Source organism: Xiphophorus couchianus, chromosome 4 (assembly GCF_001444195.1).
Source record: "Xiphophorus couchianus chromosome 4, X_couchianus-1.0, whole genome shotgun sequence".
Taxonomy (NCBI): domain Eukaryota; kingdom Metazoa; phylum Chordata; class Actinopteri; order Cyprinodontiformes; family Poeciliidae; genus Xiphophorus; species Xiphophorus couchianus.
In genome coordinates this window covers 11,575,767-11,596,275 of record NC_040231.1, presented here as the reverse complement: position 1 = coordinate 11,596,275, position 20,509 = coordinate 11,575,767, and the positions used below count along the sequence as shown (strand labels likewise).

The 20,509-nt window shown below is 38.6% G+C and overlaps 1 protein-coding gene across 7 annotated transcripts in view; it reads right to left on the bottom strand.

Annotated features, from left to right (window-relative positions):
• The window catches only part of esrrga (estrogen-related receptor gamma a), a 99,447-nt gene that overhangs the window by 63,103 nt on the left and 15,835 nt on the right, over positions 1-20,509 (bottom strand). For 4 of the 7 annotated variants that reach the window (XM_028015800.1, XM_028015802.1, XM_028015801.1 and 1 more), the window contains exons 1-2: positions 10,173-10,542; positions 843-1,001 (exon numbers count right to left, since the gene is read on the bottom strand). In XM_028015800.1, the coding sequence (XP_027871601.1) occupies positions 843-1,001; positions 10,173-10,228 (215 nt within the window). In that variant the 5' untranslated portion in view covers positions 10,229-10,542. Of the gene's footprint in view, positions 1-842; positions 1,002-3,197; positions 3,321-10,168; positions 10,543-20,509 lie in introns of those variants that run through there. The other 3 variants (XM_028015805.1, XM_028015806.1, XM_028015803.1) reach the window with 3 other exon arrangements.

Sequence of the window (20,509 nt, the reverse complement as noted above, 5' to 3'; positions counted from 1 at the left end):
GTTCTAATAGGCTGTTCAAAATTTAATACCAGTTTTATAAATGACAACAAACTTAGTCAGATAATCACAAAAGACCATACAGCAAAGGCTTTTTAAATATAAAAATGAAATATCTTCTTCTACAGCTCAGATCTTATTTTCAGAGGAAAGTATGCATAAAGTTTATAAAAACTAAATCTATCAGAGAAAAAAAAACATTCAACAGAAATACAGAAAACATTCAGATGCTTTTCATGTATTTTACGATTATATATTGCAACATATTTACTGGAATGAAAAGGAAAACTTATACTTACTATTACAGTTTCAAAATCTGGGCATATATCCCCATTTCTTATCCACAGAAATATAACATTTTTAAAAGACTGATAACAAAAAAAAAAATTGGCCAACGGCAACTTCGAGAATGAAGGAAGAGAATGTCAGCCTTTATTTCATACATCACCTGTTTCCTGTGTTTTAACATAAAACAAGCAGCTTTATTTACAGTTAGATTTCTAAAAATACACCTCAGATACGCTTGATAAAAGTTGCTTACAGCAACAAAACGGTAACTGCACTGGAGGAAAAAAAAATCCCCTTCTACGATTCAAAGCTTCTGTAAAGTGATGTAGTTGCATCACAAGTACATGGTTAAGGAGGTATTAACAAAAACATATCCATGCCCAGAATGCCCGATAATTTCTGCAACTGAAGGCTTTACTTTTCTCACTACGACATCAGTGGGCTTGCTTTTTCTTTTCCCTCTTACGTAAGCTACAGAATGTGACTTTAGTGTAAAACTTAAACAGGACAGGCTCATTGATTTGACATCACCTGCATCGTTTGTAATGCTGTCTTACCTGGGGTTGTAGAGGGCATGTGCGTCTCTCATGTGGTTGGCTTCTAGTGAATCGTAGCTCTGGTGCATCCTCCAGGCGCCGGCGCCACATTTAACATATGTTGACTTGGAGTTTTCTTCGCTGCTGCTGTTCACCAATGGCCCCTTCGATAAGTTCATTCTGAGCAGTGGGAAATATCGAGGAGGGGAAAGAGAATGACAGCAGTGAAAAAGCTGCCAAGGCAGAAAAGAAACATAGCAGAAGGAAATATGAATTTGGTTTATTTTTCATTCCTTGACAAAAATCTGTTAATACTTAAAGATATTTAAATACTGTACAAAATATTTTTCACAGTCAATTATTTTCAGTTCAGAAATCGCAAGGACACCAGAACAATAAATGGATGAGGGTGAAATGTATTTAATAGACACAACATGCAGACAATCACTTCCCACATGCTAATTCTGCTTATTTGTTTGGCCTCAGTGTGAAACCGCTCAGCACAGTTTGGACATAGAGCGGCAAGACATAAAAAGAAAAGGCTCACACACACACAGAACAACACAACTGACACAAAAGTTGACATGCTGGGCCAACAGGCAGATGCCTTCAGAGAGCTGTGGAGAGGACAGGCTGTAATTTTAAACCAGTAGAGACTTTTGTCTTGTTGTGTTAACACATTTCAATCAAACAAATCAGTCAGTGCGTATATGCATCATTGAATGTTAACCGTTGCACTTTCCAGCTGAGCCTGGTGTCAGAGGATATTTACTAGTTTTAGCCTTTGACAATGCTTTCAGAATGAGAGAAGGAAAAATTAAAAGTACAAGAGGAGGGACTGCCACCCATCAATCAAACAACAGGTGAAGAACTTCTGCAATAAAATCAAAATTGTATGGAAAAACAAAATCCTACAATATGAGTATTACAAAGAGGTTTCCTTTGGTAAACGATAAAGAGAAGTGAAAAAAACATGTCTTTTGTTAACATACTTCATTCCTTACAGATATTCTGAAAGTATTGGGACAGAAAGAAGGCTTGCAATGTTTTTAGGAAAATTAGAAAACTTTTTAACTGCTACTAATTTTTTCATTAAGAAACAAATGAAAATGTTTCTTTTTTGGTGTTTTCATCAAGTACATCAAGAACATCAAGAAATGATGCTTTTTAGGTTCTAGTTAAAATATATATGGATGCATAAAAGTGTTTTAAAAATGTATCAATTTGGTGATGTGCATTTGCAATACATGGTGTTTATTTTAGCTATGTGCTTAGTTTTATTTTAGATTTTTTTTTCACTGATATCATTGATGAGAAATGTCCATTTTATATCAATCTAATGGACAATAACTAATTTTCTTTTGTATCTTTATGCTAAAACAAAAAGTATTTCAAGGTAAAGAATGCTAGAAACATTGATATCTACCCATAACCTTTATCTCAGTTTGACAGTTTTGACTATTTTTTTAATAACAGCTTACTAGTTCTGGTACCCACATATAGAACAAAAACAGCATTGGCACATCTGTTTTCTTTTTAAAACTCTGCTACACAGATATGTTAAATTGTGTCTTTAGTTGTGGGATGTTGGCACTTGTTGTAGACAGACAGGTAGGCAGACCAATGACATGTCTGACAGCTACTGCTCCATCCACCCACAGAGCAGCATTGGTGCAGTGCGAGGTAGAGGCCAGGGTGTGTAATATGTAGGTTTTAGTTCCACTCTGGTGAATAGGAGAAATCAATATCTTTCTGCTGCCACTGCTGCTAGAGTCGCTTATTGGCTTTGGTTGTGGTGTCACAATGCCATATAGACAGGCAACACTTAATCCTGCAGTTGTTTTTTTTTTTTGACTGTGTCCTGGTAATAACCAAACTGAAGTATTTTGAGTACCAAAAGGCGCACGATAGATTCAGTCTGAATGCCGTTTCTCTGTCTCATAATGACTGTGAAGAGACCAGTTTATCCTTTAAGCCAGTATAAAGTAAAAAAAGAGGATTAAAAAGATAAAAGAAAGCAATTTTCATACCAAAATTACCGCAAATACAGACATGCTGTGTTCAAAAGAAATCCTGTGTTTACAATGTTCTGAGATAAGTCACTGTTACAGAATATTTTTACCCCGATAAATTTTTTGAATTAACCTAAACCTACTGTGGATTACTAAAAGACTTGTAATTCAGTGCTTCACTAGTTATTGCAAAAATAATTTGATAATCCTTGATTTTTCATTAATTAAACATAATTAATATTTGAAATTCAGCCCGTAATCCAGATGTAATTACCTCTAAAATCATTAAAGCGTGCATTATTCTGAATGTAAAGTTAAAAAAAGAGAATGAAGCAAAGTATTAACCTTTGTGATTCTTCCTTACCTATTTCATGCGCCTATCAGTGCGCGTACGTAGCCCAAACACACACACACACACTGTGTGTGTATGCGAGTTAAAGTTGGGAGGTAGGGAGATTGAGGGTGTCTTTCTGATGCTCAGTGACTCAGTCATGTGTTGCTGGTCCATCTGTGAACAGAATGACCACAACAAGGTTTCTGTGCGTCGGTGCGTGCATGCGTGTGTGTGTGTGTGTGTGTGTGTGTGTGAGACATGGTGATGCAGTGATTGATGAGACAGTTACCAGTCTTACTAATGCAACACACATATATCCCTGAAGGGAGCAAATGCCACACCGCACACACATGTGCACGCAGGGCTGCAACTGCCCCACCTAATTACCCCTCCAGCCTGAGGTCTTACAGGCACATCCAGAATGTGCATTGCTAAATGTGCTCAAAAATGCTTTTCGAACTAATTTGGACTGCTTACATGTGAGCAGCTAAACACTGAAGAAAGGCTAAACATAGAGAATATGTGACAAAGTCAGTTGCCTGATCGCCTGATGGTAGAAGGGAACAAGCGGATTCAGTAGATCTCCTGAGCTTAATTGGAGGGCAAAAAAAACGTGTTCAGGTAAATAAAAAAGGAGTGAAATAATGCCCTTCTTAACAGTAAAATTGTAGCCACTGGAATGTGATTCTTTTTAACCTCCTCTGTTGATAGCAGAAATACTTTATCATTTGTAGCACATAACTGGACAAAAATCTGGGATAGGTAAAGTCCTGGATGCAATCCCTTCACTGTGTGTCCTGGACGCATTAAAACGAGTGGGCGGATAAGCATATTCTGCTCTGAATGTGTGTCAATGCTGCGCTGCGCGTGACCACAGGCACATCAGGGCAGGTGGGGTTGGATGAAGCACTATGTGTGTGTGTCTGAGCGGATGTGTGTGTGTGCACGTTAGCGTTAGCGACGGGAGCTGTTAGCGGGGCAGGCGGCAGATGGGCTGTCGGCCTTAATAGGGACTGAGCGGGTGCAGAAAGGTGACAGCTTCACAAGGGAGGGGCGTGTGGAGAGGGAGAAAGGAGAGTGTGCGCGTGTGGCGGCGGTGGGGAGGAATTGTGAAGGTAGACAGAGATAAAGGAAAAATGACTTATCAGCAGGGGTGAGGAAAAGAGCGGATCAGCTGCGCAAAGGAATGCAACTCCTCAGGGCAAGAACTGGTTCGCCTGTTTTATAGGCTTAATTGTGTACTTATGTATATATTTATGTTTAAATATTTTCACCATCTGAAGAGTTTCACCAAATATTTACTCTGTATTAAGCTGCACATTTTTTAAGCATAAACTTACAACGTTTTTCCGCATAAACGTGGGAAAACAGTGGGAACAGTTTTCCCACTGTTTTTAATATCTGTAGCGTTGTAAGTAAACACTCGCATCAAGAAGTAAATTCAAACCACACTACAGGAAAACTGAAATGTTTGAATTCATGCATGAGAATGTTGAAGGCCTTTCCACATTTTCATATGTTCATGAGTAAAATAATGCCTAATGTAATGCTGAAAAAATACTAAAGAGATGATAATATGCAACACTTTATTTGAGAGATTCACCATGCATCCAGGACTCATGTCTTTTGAGAATCATGCGCAAAGAGCAACACAGAGTATGTTTGCAGTACCTTGAAGTTTTTCTTCACAGCTCAAATTCTGAGTCAAACAAGTAAAATTATTTAAATTATAATATTTAATGTTGATAGGTTAAAGAGAGCTGCGTTGTACCCTCAACACTGGAACAAAGTTTTAGTAATACGTATGGATTTACATTTACACAGCTGGTTTAAGTTTAGTAAAACTAAGAGAGAAAAAAACTTTAAAAATATTTAAAAAAGTTAAAGTTTGAAGATGAAAAAAATGTAATATATTTTTTCTAAAAATATAAGTCCTGTTTTGTAGCTGGAGGTACAAAGTTGTGAGTTTATTATTGTCTTTTTAAGGGTAGAGACTGTGTTCTAAAACACCAGAATGTTTGAAAGTGTAAAAAATGGATACATACATGATATCAGATACACTCATTCAATGGAAGGATTTATTCAGAAGTTACAATTATTTAAGTAAAAACTTAAAGTGATTCCAGGTGCACATGTGAGCATAAGGAAGAAGGAAAATGTAGAGAAAAAAAAAACCTAAAGCTGGTGTTGGGACGGTCTGTCATTCTCTCCCCATCAGGCACACACGAAGCATGATGGTTGAATGAGAAGAGGAATATTTCACTGTCAGCCGAAAGGCGGCATGGTCATTCATTTCTTTTCCTCAATATTCATTTCTTTCCCTTGTGTCCATCTCTTTCCTGTTCCACTCTATCATTCTTTTTTGTCTTTTTGAACCTCTTACACTGTGTCGAAAAATGACAATTTAATCAGACTCTCAGCTTTTGCACGTAAAAAAAAGACGACTTCTCAAACAGGCAATCTATAGGCTCTTCCCACAAACCGCACAACAAGGAAAACATGAAAAAAGAAAGACAGGACACCTGAACCTGCACTATGCTGCAACACACTTTTCCACACACACACACACACACACACCTGCACACCTTCTTTCCATCTGAACCTTCTCTATTGTGGCCAAGTCTTCGCTGTCTCCTGGTATTAGCAGTGGTTAAGAGCTTTGGAAGCTTTCAACACAGCACAATGACTTCACACGCACAAATGCTTAAAACAGTCCTCTCAACAGTTAATACAACTGATCTGCTGAAATTATGCATAAAAAATAATGTCATAGAGATCAAAGTTACTTTATTTCCTTTCTTTTACAAATAAAAGCTTAAATCTGCACAGGAAAATCTGCCTTACATCAACGTGTCCAAAAGAAGTGATTTTCTAACCTCTCACTTGGATGAGACAAAAGTCAGAAGCGGCTGTGTGATGAGTAATTCTTAGAGGGAGCATAAATGATTTGATAGCTCATCATAATAGGAATAATAATTGAATGCACATTTTGATATATGGATGATGGGAATGTATGGATGATGGAACGCGGGGAATAAGCGGATGAGCGCAGCAGAGAAAAGGGTAGGGGGTGGGTGGGGAGGAAAAGATGAGCTGCATCGTCTTCTGCCATCTCTCTCTGTCTCTTTTCAATCAGCACTTTGGCATTCAATCACACAAACACACACACATTGCTTCACAGCCAGTGCGGTGTACTAGCTAATTGCAGTGTATATATGCGTGTGTGTTTGTCCGTGTGTGTCACAGCTGGTAAAGTCTCTCTTACTGCTCTTTCAACACATAAAGGCCTGCACTGACCCGTGACATACTCTCCCACACTCCGAGCAATGATGGATTGAATATAAATCGGGGAAATTCCCGTCATTCCCTTTAATTTGTTCAGTGTTTTTTTTTAGAGAAATTAAAAACAGTGGTTGCAGGTGTACTTCATTTAATTATTGATGCAGCAAGTCCCATACATGCTTATGTTTTATCTGCAAAACCTTCAAAAGAAGGTGCTTCTACTGCGTGTGTGTATGAGAGTTTGTGTTTCTGTGGACATGCGTGCGCTCATGCATACATGTGTGTCCGTTGGACCTCCTGAGTGCTGGTGTCAGACAAAAGCAAACCCCCGGCCCCCCTCACTTCGCACCTCTCGCTCTATCCGTCTCTCTCATTCCATCTTGCTCTTTACGGGACAAATTTACCACTGGAATGCCCAGAGTCTTCAGAAGAGAGAGAGGCCCACCTTGAGCCTGGGCAAGGGTCTGGAATTGTTTGAGGGCGTGCATGCGTGTGTGTCTGTCTGTGCGTGAAGGGGTTATACAATGCAAAAATTGACAATGGGATTCGACGAAGACTCACAAAAAGACGAACATCTCTTCCTCGTGCTGGCCTCGTTGGGTCACTCGTGAACACACGCAGGGACACACACCAGCACACACACAAGTTGTGGGTAGGGAGTCACAAATTCGTGCAAAGAAAAGCAAAAAAGCAAACGTGCGCACACCCGCTCACACACACAGAGACGCGCTCGCAGGCTGCAAATCATTGCAGCACATATTGACATGCTTTGACAGATGAATTAAGTAAATGATTTTATAAGGAGATTAAAAGGATTTTAATTTACGCAATCTCTCTTTGGTGTCCCTCCCTCCCCCCTCGTCCCTTCCTGCAGCCAGCTTTACCTCTCTGCCTCTATTGCTTCTTTTTTCCTCATGGCCTGGAAAAAAAAAGACGCAAGTGCAAAAAGAAAAGAGGGCGCAAAACTGTTCCATGAAAACCTTGGCACTTTTCTCTTCACATTAATTGGTCTTTTCTTTACTGTGAAGTAATACAACAAAAAAAGAGATAAATTGTCTCACCACTTGCAAGACGTCTGGCCTCTAGGCTAAAATTTCTTCAAGAATATTAGTTAATATTTTTAAAATGTGTTTAAAGTTATTTTCTCCTTATAGTAGAACACTGACCAAGTTTAATGGGCTAAAAAATATTGAGCATGACCTGACATGTCTGGCTTTTGATAAATCATTATTTCTTTTTTTAATGAGATTCAAAAATTCATCATCTGCAATAGTAAAAGAAAAATTTTAATTTACCCACTGCCAGAAAATTATTTTCATTTTATTTTCAAGTTACTGAAATAAATATGCAGAAACATTTTGCGTAATAAATAATTCTAAATGAAATCTGTGCAACGTTATGCTTTTCTTCTTATTCGCACTGCAAACCTTTGCCTGAAAAATTTGCACGGCCGCTGTGCAGTTCTCTCCACAGGTCTGCCCTTTGCACACACAAAAAATCATAAAATTCACAGAAGTCACGGTAGGAAAAAAATATTTTAATCATATGCAAATTGTATGTATATGGTGACATGGGGGGAATGTAATTATGTTAACAGCTTAAGCGGTACTTGTTATTATTATTGGTATGATCATCATTATCCTTAATATTTTAATTAGGAAAGCTGTGCCTCAAAGCAAAGGAGGCAAAGCCTGAGTGGAGAAGAGAGAATGGTGGACAGATGGATCGACGGAAGGATGAAGGAGCGGACAGACGGGTGACTGGACAACAGGGTCCTCTGAAATACGTGAGAGGGAACAGAGCACATGCAGAAAAAAAAGTAAAAAAAAAAAAACAAGAAAAAAAAAAACTAACAGGTGGAATCAGACTCATTCCACTGACGTTAATATGTTAAGATTCCTTTTTGAGTGTTCATACTTTTTTCCTCAAAACACCTTGCTGCACAAATATAACCACGCAAAAGGTAAATAGTCTGGTAAGAAAAAAAAAGCTTTCTGGTCTATTTCAAAGTTTTGAAAGCAGGGACTGGTGTGGATTCTTCAGCTGAAACCCAGCGTGGAGCAGAGAGACCTAAGCTGAACGGAAACATCGTTCAGCGTTTTGTCCCTGCAGCTGGAAGAACCTTAAAGCCAGAGTTTGTTCTGGACATCAAGTCAACTAATTACAAATGATATTAAATAAAATCAGCATTAAAGCATATTTTTCACTTTACTTCTAAAACTGTATTAGAATCATAACTGAAGTTTCTATTAAAGTCAATAAGAATAGGTTATTATTAGTCTTTTTTAACATGCGAAACAAATAAATTGTAAAGATCAAAATTAAAGAATACATATAGTTTAAAACGCCATTTTTTACAAAAGCAAACAAGGCTTTGCTCAATAGTAGAATAGTAGAGGGGAAGTTTAATTTGATTCTGCTCATTTCTTTCTTTGGTCTCTGATCATTCGACATGTCGTGCACCTAAGATGGTCCAAAAGACACACACACGCCCACACACAAAGAAGAGATTAAAATATAAAAACTGCCCACTTTCCTTTCAATGTTTAGTAATGTGTGTTTGAGAAACATCAGTAAAACATCTTTTGATTGTTTGCTTTCATATCTCTTCTCCAGACTTTCTCTCATGTAGACCCCTTCATTTCAGATCCATTTCATTAAACTGATTTACTTTAAAGCCAGAACTAAAACAAACTCATCCCATAACTTTATCTCTTGTCATATAGCTTATATTCATGTAAAAGGTGAGGGATTTTCACTGGCTTATACTTCAATGCGAAGTTTCAAAATTGCTTTATCTTTTTATGAAAAGATAAAGCAATTTTTTTTAGAAAAAGGAAACATGAAAACAACTAAAATTACTTAATATTTTTGTTTTCAAATGCCATATTTTTAAATAAAAAAAAAAAAATTGCCAAAAACACTCAAAAGAAGAAGGAGCACAAGCTGGTGCCTGCTAGAGCAGTCAATCTGCATTCTGAACAGCCTTTTATTTACACCTAAAAGAGCAAAGTGTTAGCTAAAGGAGCAGCTGAACTCCAGTCACTGCGTGTATCTGAGGGAGTGTGTGACCGTCTCTAAATTCTGTGCGGGGCCACACGCTGAGCTGCCCGTCTGAAATTCAACCTCCTCTGGCATTTAAGAGCGCAGCTTTCCCCCTCTCTTTTTCCTCCTCTCCCCATTCTTATGGGCCGCTCTCCTCCCGTACCTCCACGTTCCGCCTGTAACCCCGGTGCCCTGATACCTCACTGATTGTCTGCTTGGATGAACATGCTCAACACAATGGTCCGAACTCACTTGGTGTTTGGCTCAGAGTACAATCCAACTGAAAGTAAAACAATCTCCTGAAGACGGAGAAGGTAAAGTAAAGAATAAAGTCTTCACTCTTCATGCGTGTGGGTGTCCAGGTGTGTGTTGCTTTCAGGTAACAGAAATTAGGCTCTCCAAAAAAACAGAATAAGAACTGCTGTCCGGATACTGCAACATCACACAGACGCACGCACGCACGCACGCACGCACGCACGCACACCCCCTTACACACGCACACACTGGAGCAGGGATCGCGTGCTACCTGACAGCAGAAACAACCTTGACACGGTGCCGGCCACCTTCACTGCATTCCAGCATACCAACACACATGCAGCCACTCACAGTGAAAGACAGTGAAGATGACAAGTTGGTTAATGCATAGAAAGGTAAGATAAAAAGGTAAAATTTACCTACTCTTGTTCAGAGTGCATTAAAAAACACTCGGATAACGGGTGTCCTACCGACTCCATCAGCGATACCGGGTCATTGTCACATCAACTTCCTCTGAAGAACAGCAAAAAGGTTTAAAAAAATATCAAAGTTTTGATATGTTTCCTCTTTCTCCTCTTCTTTCTCTGATCTTCCACTTTCTCTCTCTCTCCCTCTCTCTCTTACTCTCAGTCCTTCCTTCCACTTGGAGGGAGCAATACAATTACCAGGCTCTGCGCCGGCTGCACTGATCGGCTCTGCGTGTGTGTATAGATGCAAGGGAGCGTGTGTGTGCTGTGTGCATGCGAGAGCCGGGGGAGAGGGGGGCTGTAGACGCACACGCAGCCAGCCGGGCAGTCGGGACAGAAAACTGTGCTGCTGTCCTAATCAACGACTTAAAGCCCCGATAGCTGCTCATGAATATTAAGCAGGATTTTGCATATGCAGTCCCTTAGGTCCTGGTTCTGCTGTGATTGGTGGACAGCTGACCAATGGCTGCAGGGATGGGTGGAGAAAGGGGTGGAGAAAAAGGGGGGTCAAAGCAGAGCGAGAGGGAGAGCGGCAGGTGGAGAAGGAGGGATCGGACAAAGAGCGCAGCAAAGAAAACGGGAAAGAAGGAAACAGGGAATAGGACAGGTGAGAGAAAGGTTTAAAGAAAGACAACCTGCCCTCTTTCCTTTAATTTTTCTTTCTCAACCCATCTGTAAGACCTACTTCTTCTAAAAAATCTCTCCCCTCTGATCTGTACTGCTCCAATTTCTTGGCCGTATTGGCGTTTAAACTCCCACAAAAACATTACATATCTACAACAAAAAGACAACAATAAAATAACTTTACCTTCTGCTTTTTTTAAACTTTGTTAAAAAAAGTTTTAAAGCACACCTTGCCTGAAGACAACTTTCTGGTGGAAAACGTGGTTTGGAGTTTGCTTGCTGCAGGACACAAAATTGACCTAATCAAATCCAGAAAAATTGCTAGATCAAAGCAACGAGTGTAAGCTTGACCCTAAACCCAAAGCTTGAATAACATGTCACACTTCCAATGCACACAGACAGGCAGAGCGCAGCGGAGCCCATCATAGCTCAGCAGTAAAATACGAGATTATGGCAATTCCACAGTGCTTGTCCTTTGTTGTGGAATGATTTGGGCATGATTGGGGCAAGGTTCTCCCTGCTGCTTGTTGTTTCTGTCAAACCCCTACACATCTCCTCACCGGCGTGCCGTTTCCTTCCAGTGTCTGCGAACACGCTGGAATGTACCGAGACGGAAACTCCAGGAGAATCCGTGCACGACCCGTCAGTGTAAAACAGGTTGCCGACAGAGGAAAGGCGAATGGGGAAAGGCAAGGAGAGAAGGAAAGGAAAAACGGTACATATTAAACTTCAGGTCTTTTTAGCCAATGTTTCCCAGTTTTCCAACACTCTGGTTCCCCAACAAAAACAACGGAGGTGTGTGCCGAAAAGAGCCAGATTCTAAGAAGAAAATCAGAAGGGTGGCAAGGGGGGATGCAGAGATGAAAGGGAGTGGTTGTAATTAGCACATTTGGAAGAGAACAGATAATAAAACATTTCCTGAAACTAATCTTTACTTTGAAGTGTGTTTGTGGGTGTATGGGTGTAGGGGTGTGTGTGTGCGTGTGTGTGTGTATGCCGTGGACCTACAAGAACAACAACCTCTTTTCCTGTATTTTTTATGTCACGTATTTGACATCATTTTAAATTTCTGACGCATCTACTAGGTCTAATTTCTAACTTCTGCTGATGTCAGATGCTGTTTTCATCCCACAAACATCTTTAAGTCAAAGTTTATTATGACATGAAAAATGTGAAACAAACCCAAACACAATTTAAAAGTGATGATTTGCACTAAATCAGAATAATTCATAGTTATTACCTCATTTAGTAACTATTTTAGAAACAAAGAGATCATGCAAAAGAGAAGCAACCCACAAACACACACAGACGCTGCTTTTCATGTGGACAGAGGGAGATGAATTCAAGCACATTCATGGACGCTCTGAGGCTCATGCACACTCACACACACACTCACGGTTATGATGTATCCAGAGGCTTATAAGCATCGACAAAGATGAGTGTGAATCAATGCTGCCGCCACCACTGTGCAAACAAATCTTTTACTGAAACCTCTGTCTCTAAAGCACATGTGCTGGGAATCCCACACACACATGCGCATCTATCATTCTTGAGTCTGTGGAAATAGATTAGGAGTTGAACACTAAAGCAATGTTGTGATCAACATACCAGTTAAATGTGAAACCGTCTAGCTGCAGGTTCTTTAGAAATATTCAAATGGATTAAAGTGAATATTAGAAAACTGCCAGAGCTTCACAAGAAAGACCAATCATTTAAAAAGGTGATTCATCCTGTTAAATATTTAATTAATTATAATAGCAAAATACTGAATGTCAATTGCACACATAAAATCATAAACGGAGCTGATTCACAACAGGAAACAAATACGTCAAAAATCTTCTGGGTCTTGAAGTAATCTGTTCTCATTGTTTCCATATCACTTACTTCTTATTCTCCTGTCTGACCCCCATCCACCCCTCCTAGACTATCGATTGCCTCTGAATCTGAGAGCATGTTGACAGTGACCCCTTTAGGCCACTTCCCTCTGAAAGTAGACAAACCCTCCTCGGATTAAGCACAAAACCATAAAACAAAAGGCGTCACATCTGTGCAATTTCTTTGAATTCCTCTGAATAACTAAATCATTTTCAAAACATTTCAGAAATTAAAAATATAAAATCTCACCTGATCCTATCAGCCAATAATTGCATGCATGAATTCAGTCATGGACTGCAACGTCACTCACATCCCACTCTGCTCTTTTATCTGTGATTGTGTGCAGGAGTCTGTGTGGGTTGCCTGTTTTGACCCTGCGGTAGCAGCCTGTTGACATCTATGGAAGAATTATCCTTTGCAACTCTTACCGACATCAATCACAGCGCTCAATAGGCCACGGCAAGTTCACTCAAAGCAATACAGGTGTGTGGGTGGGTGGGTGTGTGGGTGTATTTGGGTGTCGTCGCTGGTCAACATGATCTTTAACAAATTCATGAGGTGTCCACTTAGAAAGCTGACCCAGTGACACAAATGTGCCAGTCATAAACAGATCCAAGTTTTATTCATATTCAACCACAATCAGATAGTTATTACTTTAATGTTAAATGTAAAGTATAAATAAGTGCTTTGTTATTTTCCTGCCTGTGATAAAAGGGTTCCCATGGCATTTCACAGTCACAATTTCTTACTTCGCTTTATCAAGGGAAGGGGAAAGGAACAGAAGAGACAGAGAGCTTCTGCTTGTACTTCACTAGTAACCAACAGAGGGAGCTGTGGACTCTGGTCCATTTATACACAGCCAGCAAAGGAAGCTTTGAATTAAGTCTGGATGAGTGTTCATGTGTTTAGCCATAAAATATAATACAGTCATCTACTGATCATTATATTAACAAAAGATCTTTAAAAAAAATTGAAATTCTGACACACGCACACCAACACACAATTAAAACAAAGAAAAAGGTGACGCAGGAGAAACCTGAGTTCAGTTTTCGGATTGCTGTTTGCAGCAAATGCAGCAGAAACAGAGCGAGAACAATCAGGTTAAAGATGGGAGATAAAGGTGAGATGTAGATTTAACAGATGAACTGTCTGTCAGCAGTGAGATCTTGCTGTTATCCAAATTTATGCTTACTTGCTTTTACTTAATTTTGTTTTGCTGTGCTCTGGAATGTCAGCCTTTGTTTTAAAAAAAAGTATTTTCATTGTCTTCTACAAATTTGCATGATGTGAATTATTAACATTGTTAAATTAAGTAAAATCTGCACTACTATTGAAAAACTAACCAGTAAAAGTGATTTTTTTTGTTGCAGTTTCAGCATAATTCAAATATTTCATAAGAATCATACATTATACATTTGTCATACATTGATTGTTTATAATGTCCTATCAGTGCACTTGACCTAAACTTAATCATAAAATATTAAAACAAGCTTAGTTCCAAACACCCTCAGACAAAAATCCATCAAGTGATCTAATAAGTTGAAATGTTTCATAATATACAACTTTTTATCAAGGGGTTTGAAAAACTATACTGACTTATTCTTTTTTTTTTTTAGATGCCCTCAATGGTCCTGAAACTATAAGTACGGTCAACTAGATCAGTAGCTCTGGATGTGTCTTTTTAGTAAGCAAACACAACTCCATTGAACAAACAAGCCAAATGCCCAAAATCTTCTTGACTTTAATTTCTTTGAGAATCTGCTAGAAATATGTCTGTTTGTGCACACATGAGATGTGTGGGTGTGTGTGTGTGTGAGAGCATCAAGGCACTTCCAGGCAGGAAATAGATGCTGATCAAGGCCAAGGAGAGAGCCCCAGAGCTGCTTGGAAAAGCTGCTTGATTTAGGGGGCTTTCTGGAACCTGTCACCAGAACTCTGTTTGGGTAACCTTTGCAGCAGCATGGTATGAGAAGACACACACACGAAACACACCGAAGCTTATGTAATCACACCACACACACACACCACAACTACCCCTCATTCCAATGAATTTTGCTACAGCACATTAACTATTTGTTTGGACATGTACTGTTAGTTAGAAGATCTAACTCACGCAGAAAGTTGCCATATGTCCACACAGTGACCGATTTCATTGGAACCATGTTCCCAGTCACAAAGGTCAGGTAGGTTTTGCAGCTGAGAGGAATGAGGTGTGAGCTTATGCGTATGCTCATCAGAGACACAGACAGTACAAGGAAAGCATTTATATTTAGATGAGAAAAAGTGGGTGAGAAAGGGTGTCATGTAGAAGGTGACTTTACTATTTATAAAAACAGAATATTAACCTCTGCTAAAAATTTATGACATCATAGTGGACTGTTCTGCATACTTTTAGAAAGTTTTAGCTCTTTTGATTTCAAAGTTTGAAGCAAATCTGTTGGGTAAATGAAATTGCATAAAGATTTTTACCACTTAACACAATCAAATACTCAAATAGACACAGCAGCAGGTCATATCTGCTAACTTTGCTGTCAGTGGTCAGACTGAAGGTTGGCTAGACTGCACCTCATTACAGAGTGAAAGGTGTGACCTCATCAAGTGAGGACAGGCTAAAGGAAAAGGCTTTTGGCTCAACTGAGGTTGTGACCTCATCAAATGGGGACAGATAGGGCAGAGATGATAGATCTCAACATTGAAAAAGTGTGTTAGTGTGTCTGCATGCACGTTGTTTCCACTGAAGCTATGTTAATGTTCCTAGCACAGGCCATATACTATATGCTACTAATGGCAACACATATTGTGAGAAAACAGACATGTCAGTCCAAGTAAAACCTCAGACTCCCACCTTCAACTTGAAAGGAACAGAAGTTGTTAATCCTCCTTCTGAGAGAACCATTTATGTGGGGATAAGAAGGGCTCAAATGTAAAAAAAAAAAAACCAGTTAAAATGATATTTGTGTGGGAACATGTGTTCAGTAGATACAAAAAGAGGTTTAGTCTGCTAATAACAGAACATGAATAACATATTATCTCACCAATTTTTGTTTTACTTAAAACTTTCTCTAATTTGGACAGCTACTACTCTACTATCTAGTTCCCCTTCCTCCTCCTCCTCATCCTCTGGTATTCATATATTCTCTGGCATAAATTAGAACAGGGATGTAATTATACACAGAATGAGTTTTGCCTGGGTAAGAAAGCACTGAGTTTGTGTGTGCTTCTATTGTGTATCTTCCCAGCAGCCTGTGAGCCTGTTTAAAGCAGCGTTTTGTATTGAAATGGGTGACTTCGGAGAGGTGCGCTCCTTTAATTACGCCGCTCTCAAACAGAACATGAGTGGGATATTCCACTGGGATTACTTGACTCTCAATGCAGTCTCTCTGTTAACACAATACACACACATAAACACGACACACATGTACTCCCAGACATAAATGAATACCTGCCAAAAAAGCCTGTCTCCAATAGTACAACACTCAATTTATTCAACTGAGGTGCAAGCCAAGTGAATAATTCCACTACTAATAAAGACGGTAAGAGGCGGCGTTTGCACAGACAAGAAGAAGTGGGAAAAAGGATAATAAAACAGCATAGAGGGAGCAAAGTCTTTGGAGTAAAAGTAAGCCTACAGGAGAAAGAGTGATAAAGTTCAACAAGACATATTTTTTACTCCAGTTATTTAAACAACCAGTGTAGAATAGCAATATTTGTTGGTAAAACATTTTCCTTTCAACATTAAGTGTCATTGGAAACTCTCAAACCAGGACTACGTCAAGGAAAGGTGTTCTAATCTGCTTATTCAGATTCAATAAATTAGAATATGTATTCTGATGAGGCTCATTTGTCAGATTAAAAAGTACCTTTCGAAAATGTCCAACCTTTAAGCCAGTATAAAACATACTTTTCATTAAGTCCACATATCTGTGTAAAAATGTTTTATATGGATGATGTAATATTCTAATTTTCAATGTCACGTTTTCACTACCAAATACGAAATCAACCAACCATGTAACATTTGCAAAACGTCTTGATAATCGCTAAAACTTGTGGAAAAACTTTATGTTGACTGAAAAATGAAACTGAAACTTTTTGAAATATGTGCATCCGATTTCATCGCTCATAAAGCATACCACCTAAAGAGGGAAACTGTGGATTAGTAGGACGAGTAGTTATTTTGCAATCCAAAAGTTGTGGGTTTGATTCCAGCTACTCCTGTCATATCGATGTGTCCCTGAGCAGGGCACTTAACTCCAAGTTTCTTACCAATCTGTGCATCAGTTTATGCATGTGTTCCTGTTAGTGAGTGCAACTGGGTGAATGTGGCTGAAATATAAAATGCTTTGAGTGGCTAGTAAGACTAGAAAAGTGCTATAAAAAATTCTGTCCATTTCCCAATCATCAAACAATGTTGTTAGTTGTGTGATGGTCTCGGGCTATCTGAGTGCCTCGTGACTCCCTTTAAATTTGAGCACGAATCCTACTCTCTGCTAGAAAATGCTGAAAGAGAATGTTCAGCCTTGACTTTAAACCTAAGTGTACTGGAGTTTAAGATTTATTGCCAGAGGACAATGATGCAAATCACAGCAGCAAGTCCAACCTCTAAACTGATCAAAAAACCAAGTGAAAAATTTTGAGTAGCTTAGCCAAAGTTAAATCTTAAATCTGATCAAGATGCAGCTTGATCTTAACAGGCAATTTATGTAAAAAAACAAAAACAAACATTCATTGTTAAAAGTTATGCTAACAGGATTGAGTCCAAATTCATCCACAGTGATGTAAAACTTTGGCAGCGGTCAGTGTGAAGGGTAGCACAACAAAATATTACATTTAAAGGACAACCTCTTTCTCACACAAGAGATAAATTGTTTACCTAGGTTCTTTTAATTGAATGAAATCGGCATTTGAAAACACTTTTTTTGTATCTACTCCAGGTATGTTTTCGAGACATTAAAATTTGACCGGGCATATTTGAATATTGTAAAAAGAAAAAAACTGAAAAAATCTGCAAGGGGCCAAATTCTTTTTCACAGTTTTGTGTGAGTTGACCAATATGTTCAGCAGCAGATATTTGATTTATGAAAGAATTCCAAAACTTGAGGAAGTCCAGGTATAATTCAGACATCTTGGTGAACTAGTATGCTACTATCCTAAAGAGACTCTACATTGAAGAGAGTAAAGAAATTGCACTGAAACTATAATGACAACTTTGAGAAAAGACACAAAGGTCAAAAGTTTGAATTATTTTTTCTTTGTTACTTCATATGACTTGAATCAAAATCTAATGATGTCATAGCTTTTTGCAGAGAGAAAAAAAATAAAGTCTTTTTAAATCTTAAAAAAATTAATTCACTTGGGTCAAGCTATTTGGTGAGATGGTGAAAATTTGTTGTGTTAGACTAATGGCAATATTGCACCAATAAGAAAAAAGGGGCCACAAAAGTCCACCGTCAAAGATACACAAACCATAAACACACTCCACTTCATCTGCGTCGGTGTCTAATGACGTGTGTGAGTAATTACTTTAAGTCCAATGTGTGCGGCCGTTTAAGTGTCTCTGCTCATGTATGTTTTTATCTAGGCTTTCGGCTCTGTCTGCGTGAGCAATGAGTATGTTTAATGGTGTGTGTGAAAATAATCACTTAATCGCAGCTTCCTCCATTTGAAAGGTGTGTGTAAGTGTTAATGTGTGATTCTTGGTGTAATGGTCTCAATGTAAGAAAAAAGATGGAAGACACTATGATGGGCAAGGTGTCCTGAAAAAAACAGAAGTGAAACAGTGAAATGAATGGTTTGAGGGCATTAAAAAAAGCTTTGAAATGGAGAAAAGGTGACAAAACAAAACACTGAACAGAAATTGAGGGAGAACCTCTGGAGAAAGACACACCCTTTCTCTTTATCTCTCTCTCTAATTCTCCACTATAACCCTTCCTTCCAATCTAGCTCTCCAAACCGTCGGCTTGTGAATTTATAGTTGGCCCAATGATTGCTTCTCAGGCCATGATGGCTGTAAATTGCTTTGCCATTTGGTAAATGCTGGCAGTTAGAAGGTATACAAGTAATTATTTCCGCTTGTGCTGATTGAGACATAATTTCAGACGAGGTCCTGGAAAAATGACAGCATTTTGAAACAACTCTGTTTTAATTTCCCAGCATTTCTAATTAGAATCTGTTTGAACATGGGGAGTTTTTTTATGTGGTTTCCTCCAATGGGGCCAGAAATAATTAAACTGTCAAGGGGAAATAAATACGTATAAACAAGGCATAATTTTTACAGAGCGCAGCACCTTGTCAGGCCATGACTTTTTGTGAAGAAAAAGAATGTGAGGAACAATAAAGGGGCATATAGGACATACTGATGCCATACATAAACATGCAAAAGCACAATGAAAAGCATACCTAATCTATAGATCTGCAAATGTACAAACTAACCAAAACCCCCTGAAAATTCTCTATTTTGCTAATTAAGGTCATTTTTATACATAAAAACCAGTCCATATAAAACCATTTCATCTTCAGAAGAAATGTGACCTAGAGAAAGTGCTCAACCTTTCAATAAGGAACAGTTTTAACTCCATGCCGTAATTTACCATGAGATTACATAACTCTACATTACAGGAAACATAAATGCCAAAACAATCATTTACTAAACAGACAATAAAACACAGATGCAGATTCTCTGCCAGAAACCAATTCCTGAGCAAAACCTCAACTAGTAATTAGACATTGTTTAATTTTATGTAAGAATATGAATTTCTGATGTTTACCAACTGAGTTTAAATTATCCTAAAGATAAGGACTGCTAGCCTATTTGGTGGTTTATTCCTGCATTACAAAAAAGTTTGATTCTAATAATTTGTAACACAGATGTCACACTCTGATCAAACTTTAAATCCCCCCAAATTTTAACCAACAACATCTCAACAACAAGATTTTGTTGAAATAGATTATTTTTCCCATGATCTGTTTTTTGGCAATAAGAGTTCTTAGTTGTACTCTTTTTAATGGCTTAACAACAACCTCTCTACATCTACATGCTGCAACAAAGAATTATTGTCAGCAAATACACAGCAGATATTGTCTATAACACAAGATACTTAAATAACTAGCTAATACTTACTGTAGTCTAAGCAGTTTATTTACCACATGGATACCGCATACCAGTGACATGTGAGGTTCATGACTGGTGAGGCACAAACTCCACAATAGACGGATATAGAACTAATAATGTAATAGCAAGGAAGATAAAAGCATATTAAATAAGTTCGCTTGTGACATGATCTTACCTTTATTTTATATAGCGTCCATGCAACTATCCTTCTCCATGAATAGCGCTGTCATTTTGTTGTGAAAAAATAAAATCAAAAAGTTCGTGCCTCTCTTTTTCTTTTCATTTTCAAAAATCTGCCAGCCAAAGGCCTTGAATGGTCCCGTTTTTCCCCATGATTGTTTTCAGTCGTTTCAATGCGTAGAAGAAGAGCACCTGGTGCTCGTTGTGTCTATGGGGCTCAGCACTGCCCCCTGTCAGGGAGGCATTTTCACTGCACATTTGTGGTCGATCAGAAAGACTAAATTCTCTCTGACTAAATATAGTGTACACTGTGAAAATGCCTCACCGATAGGGGGCAGTACTGAGCCCCATAGACAACGTCACACACAATCATTCTTTCGGCTCCCAAACGGGTCTTAATTTATTATCACCAGCAGCCTCATAACTTGGCAAATAGGAATGTTTTATAAGATAAATCGTTTTGGACTCAATTTTCCATATATGAGAAGCCTTCTACTTCCTTAATT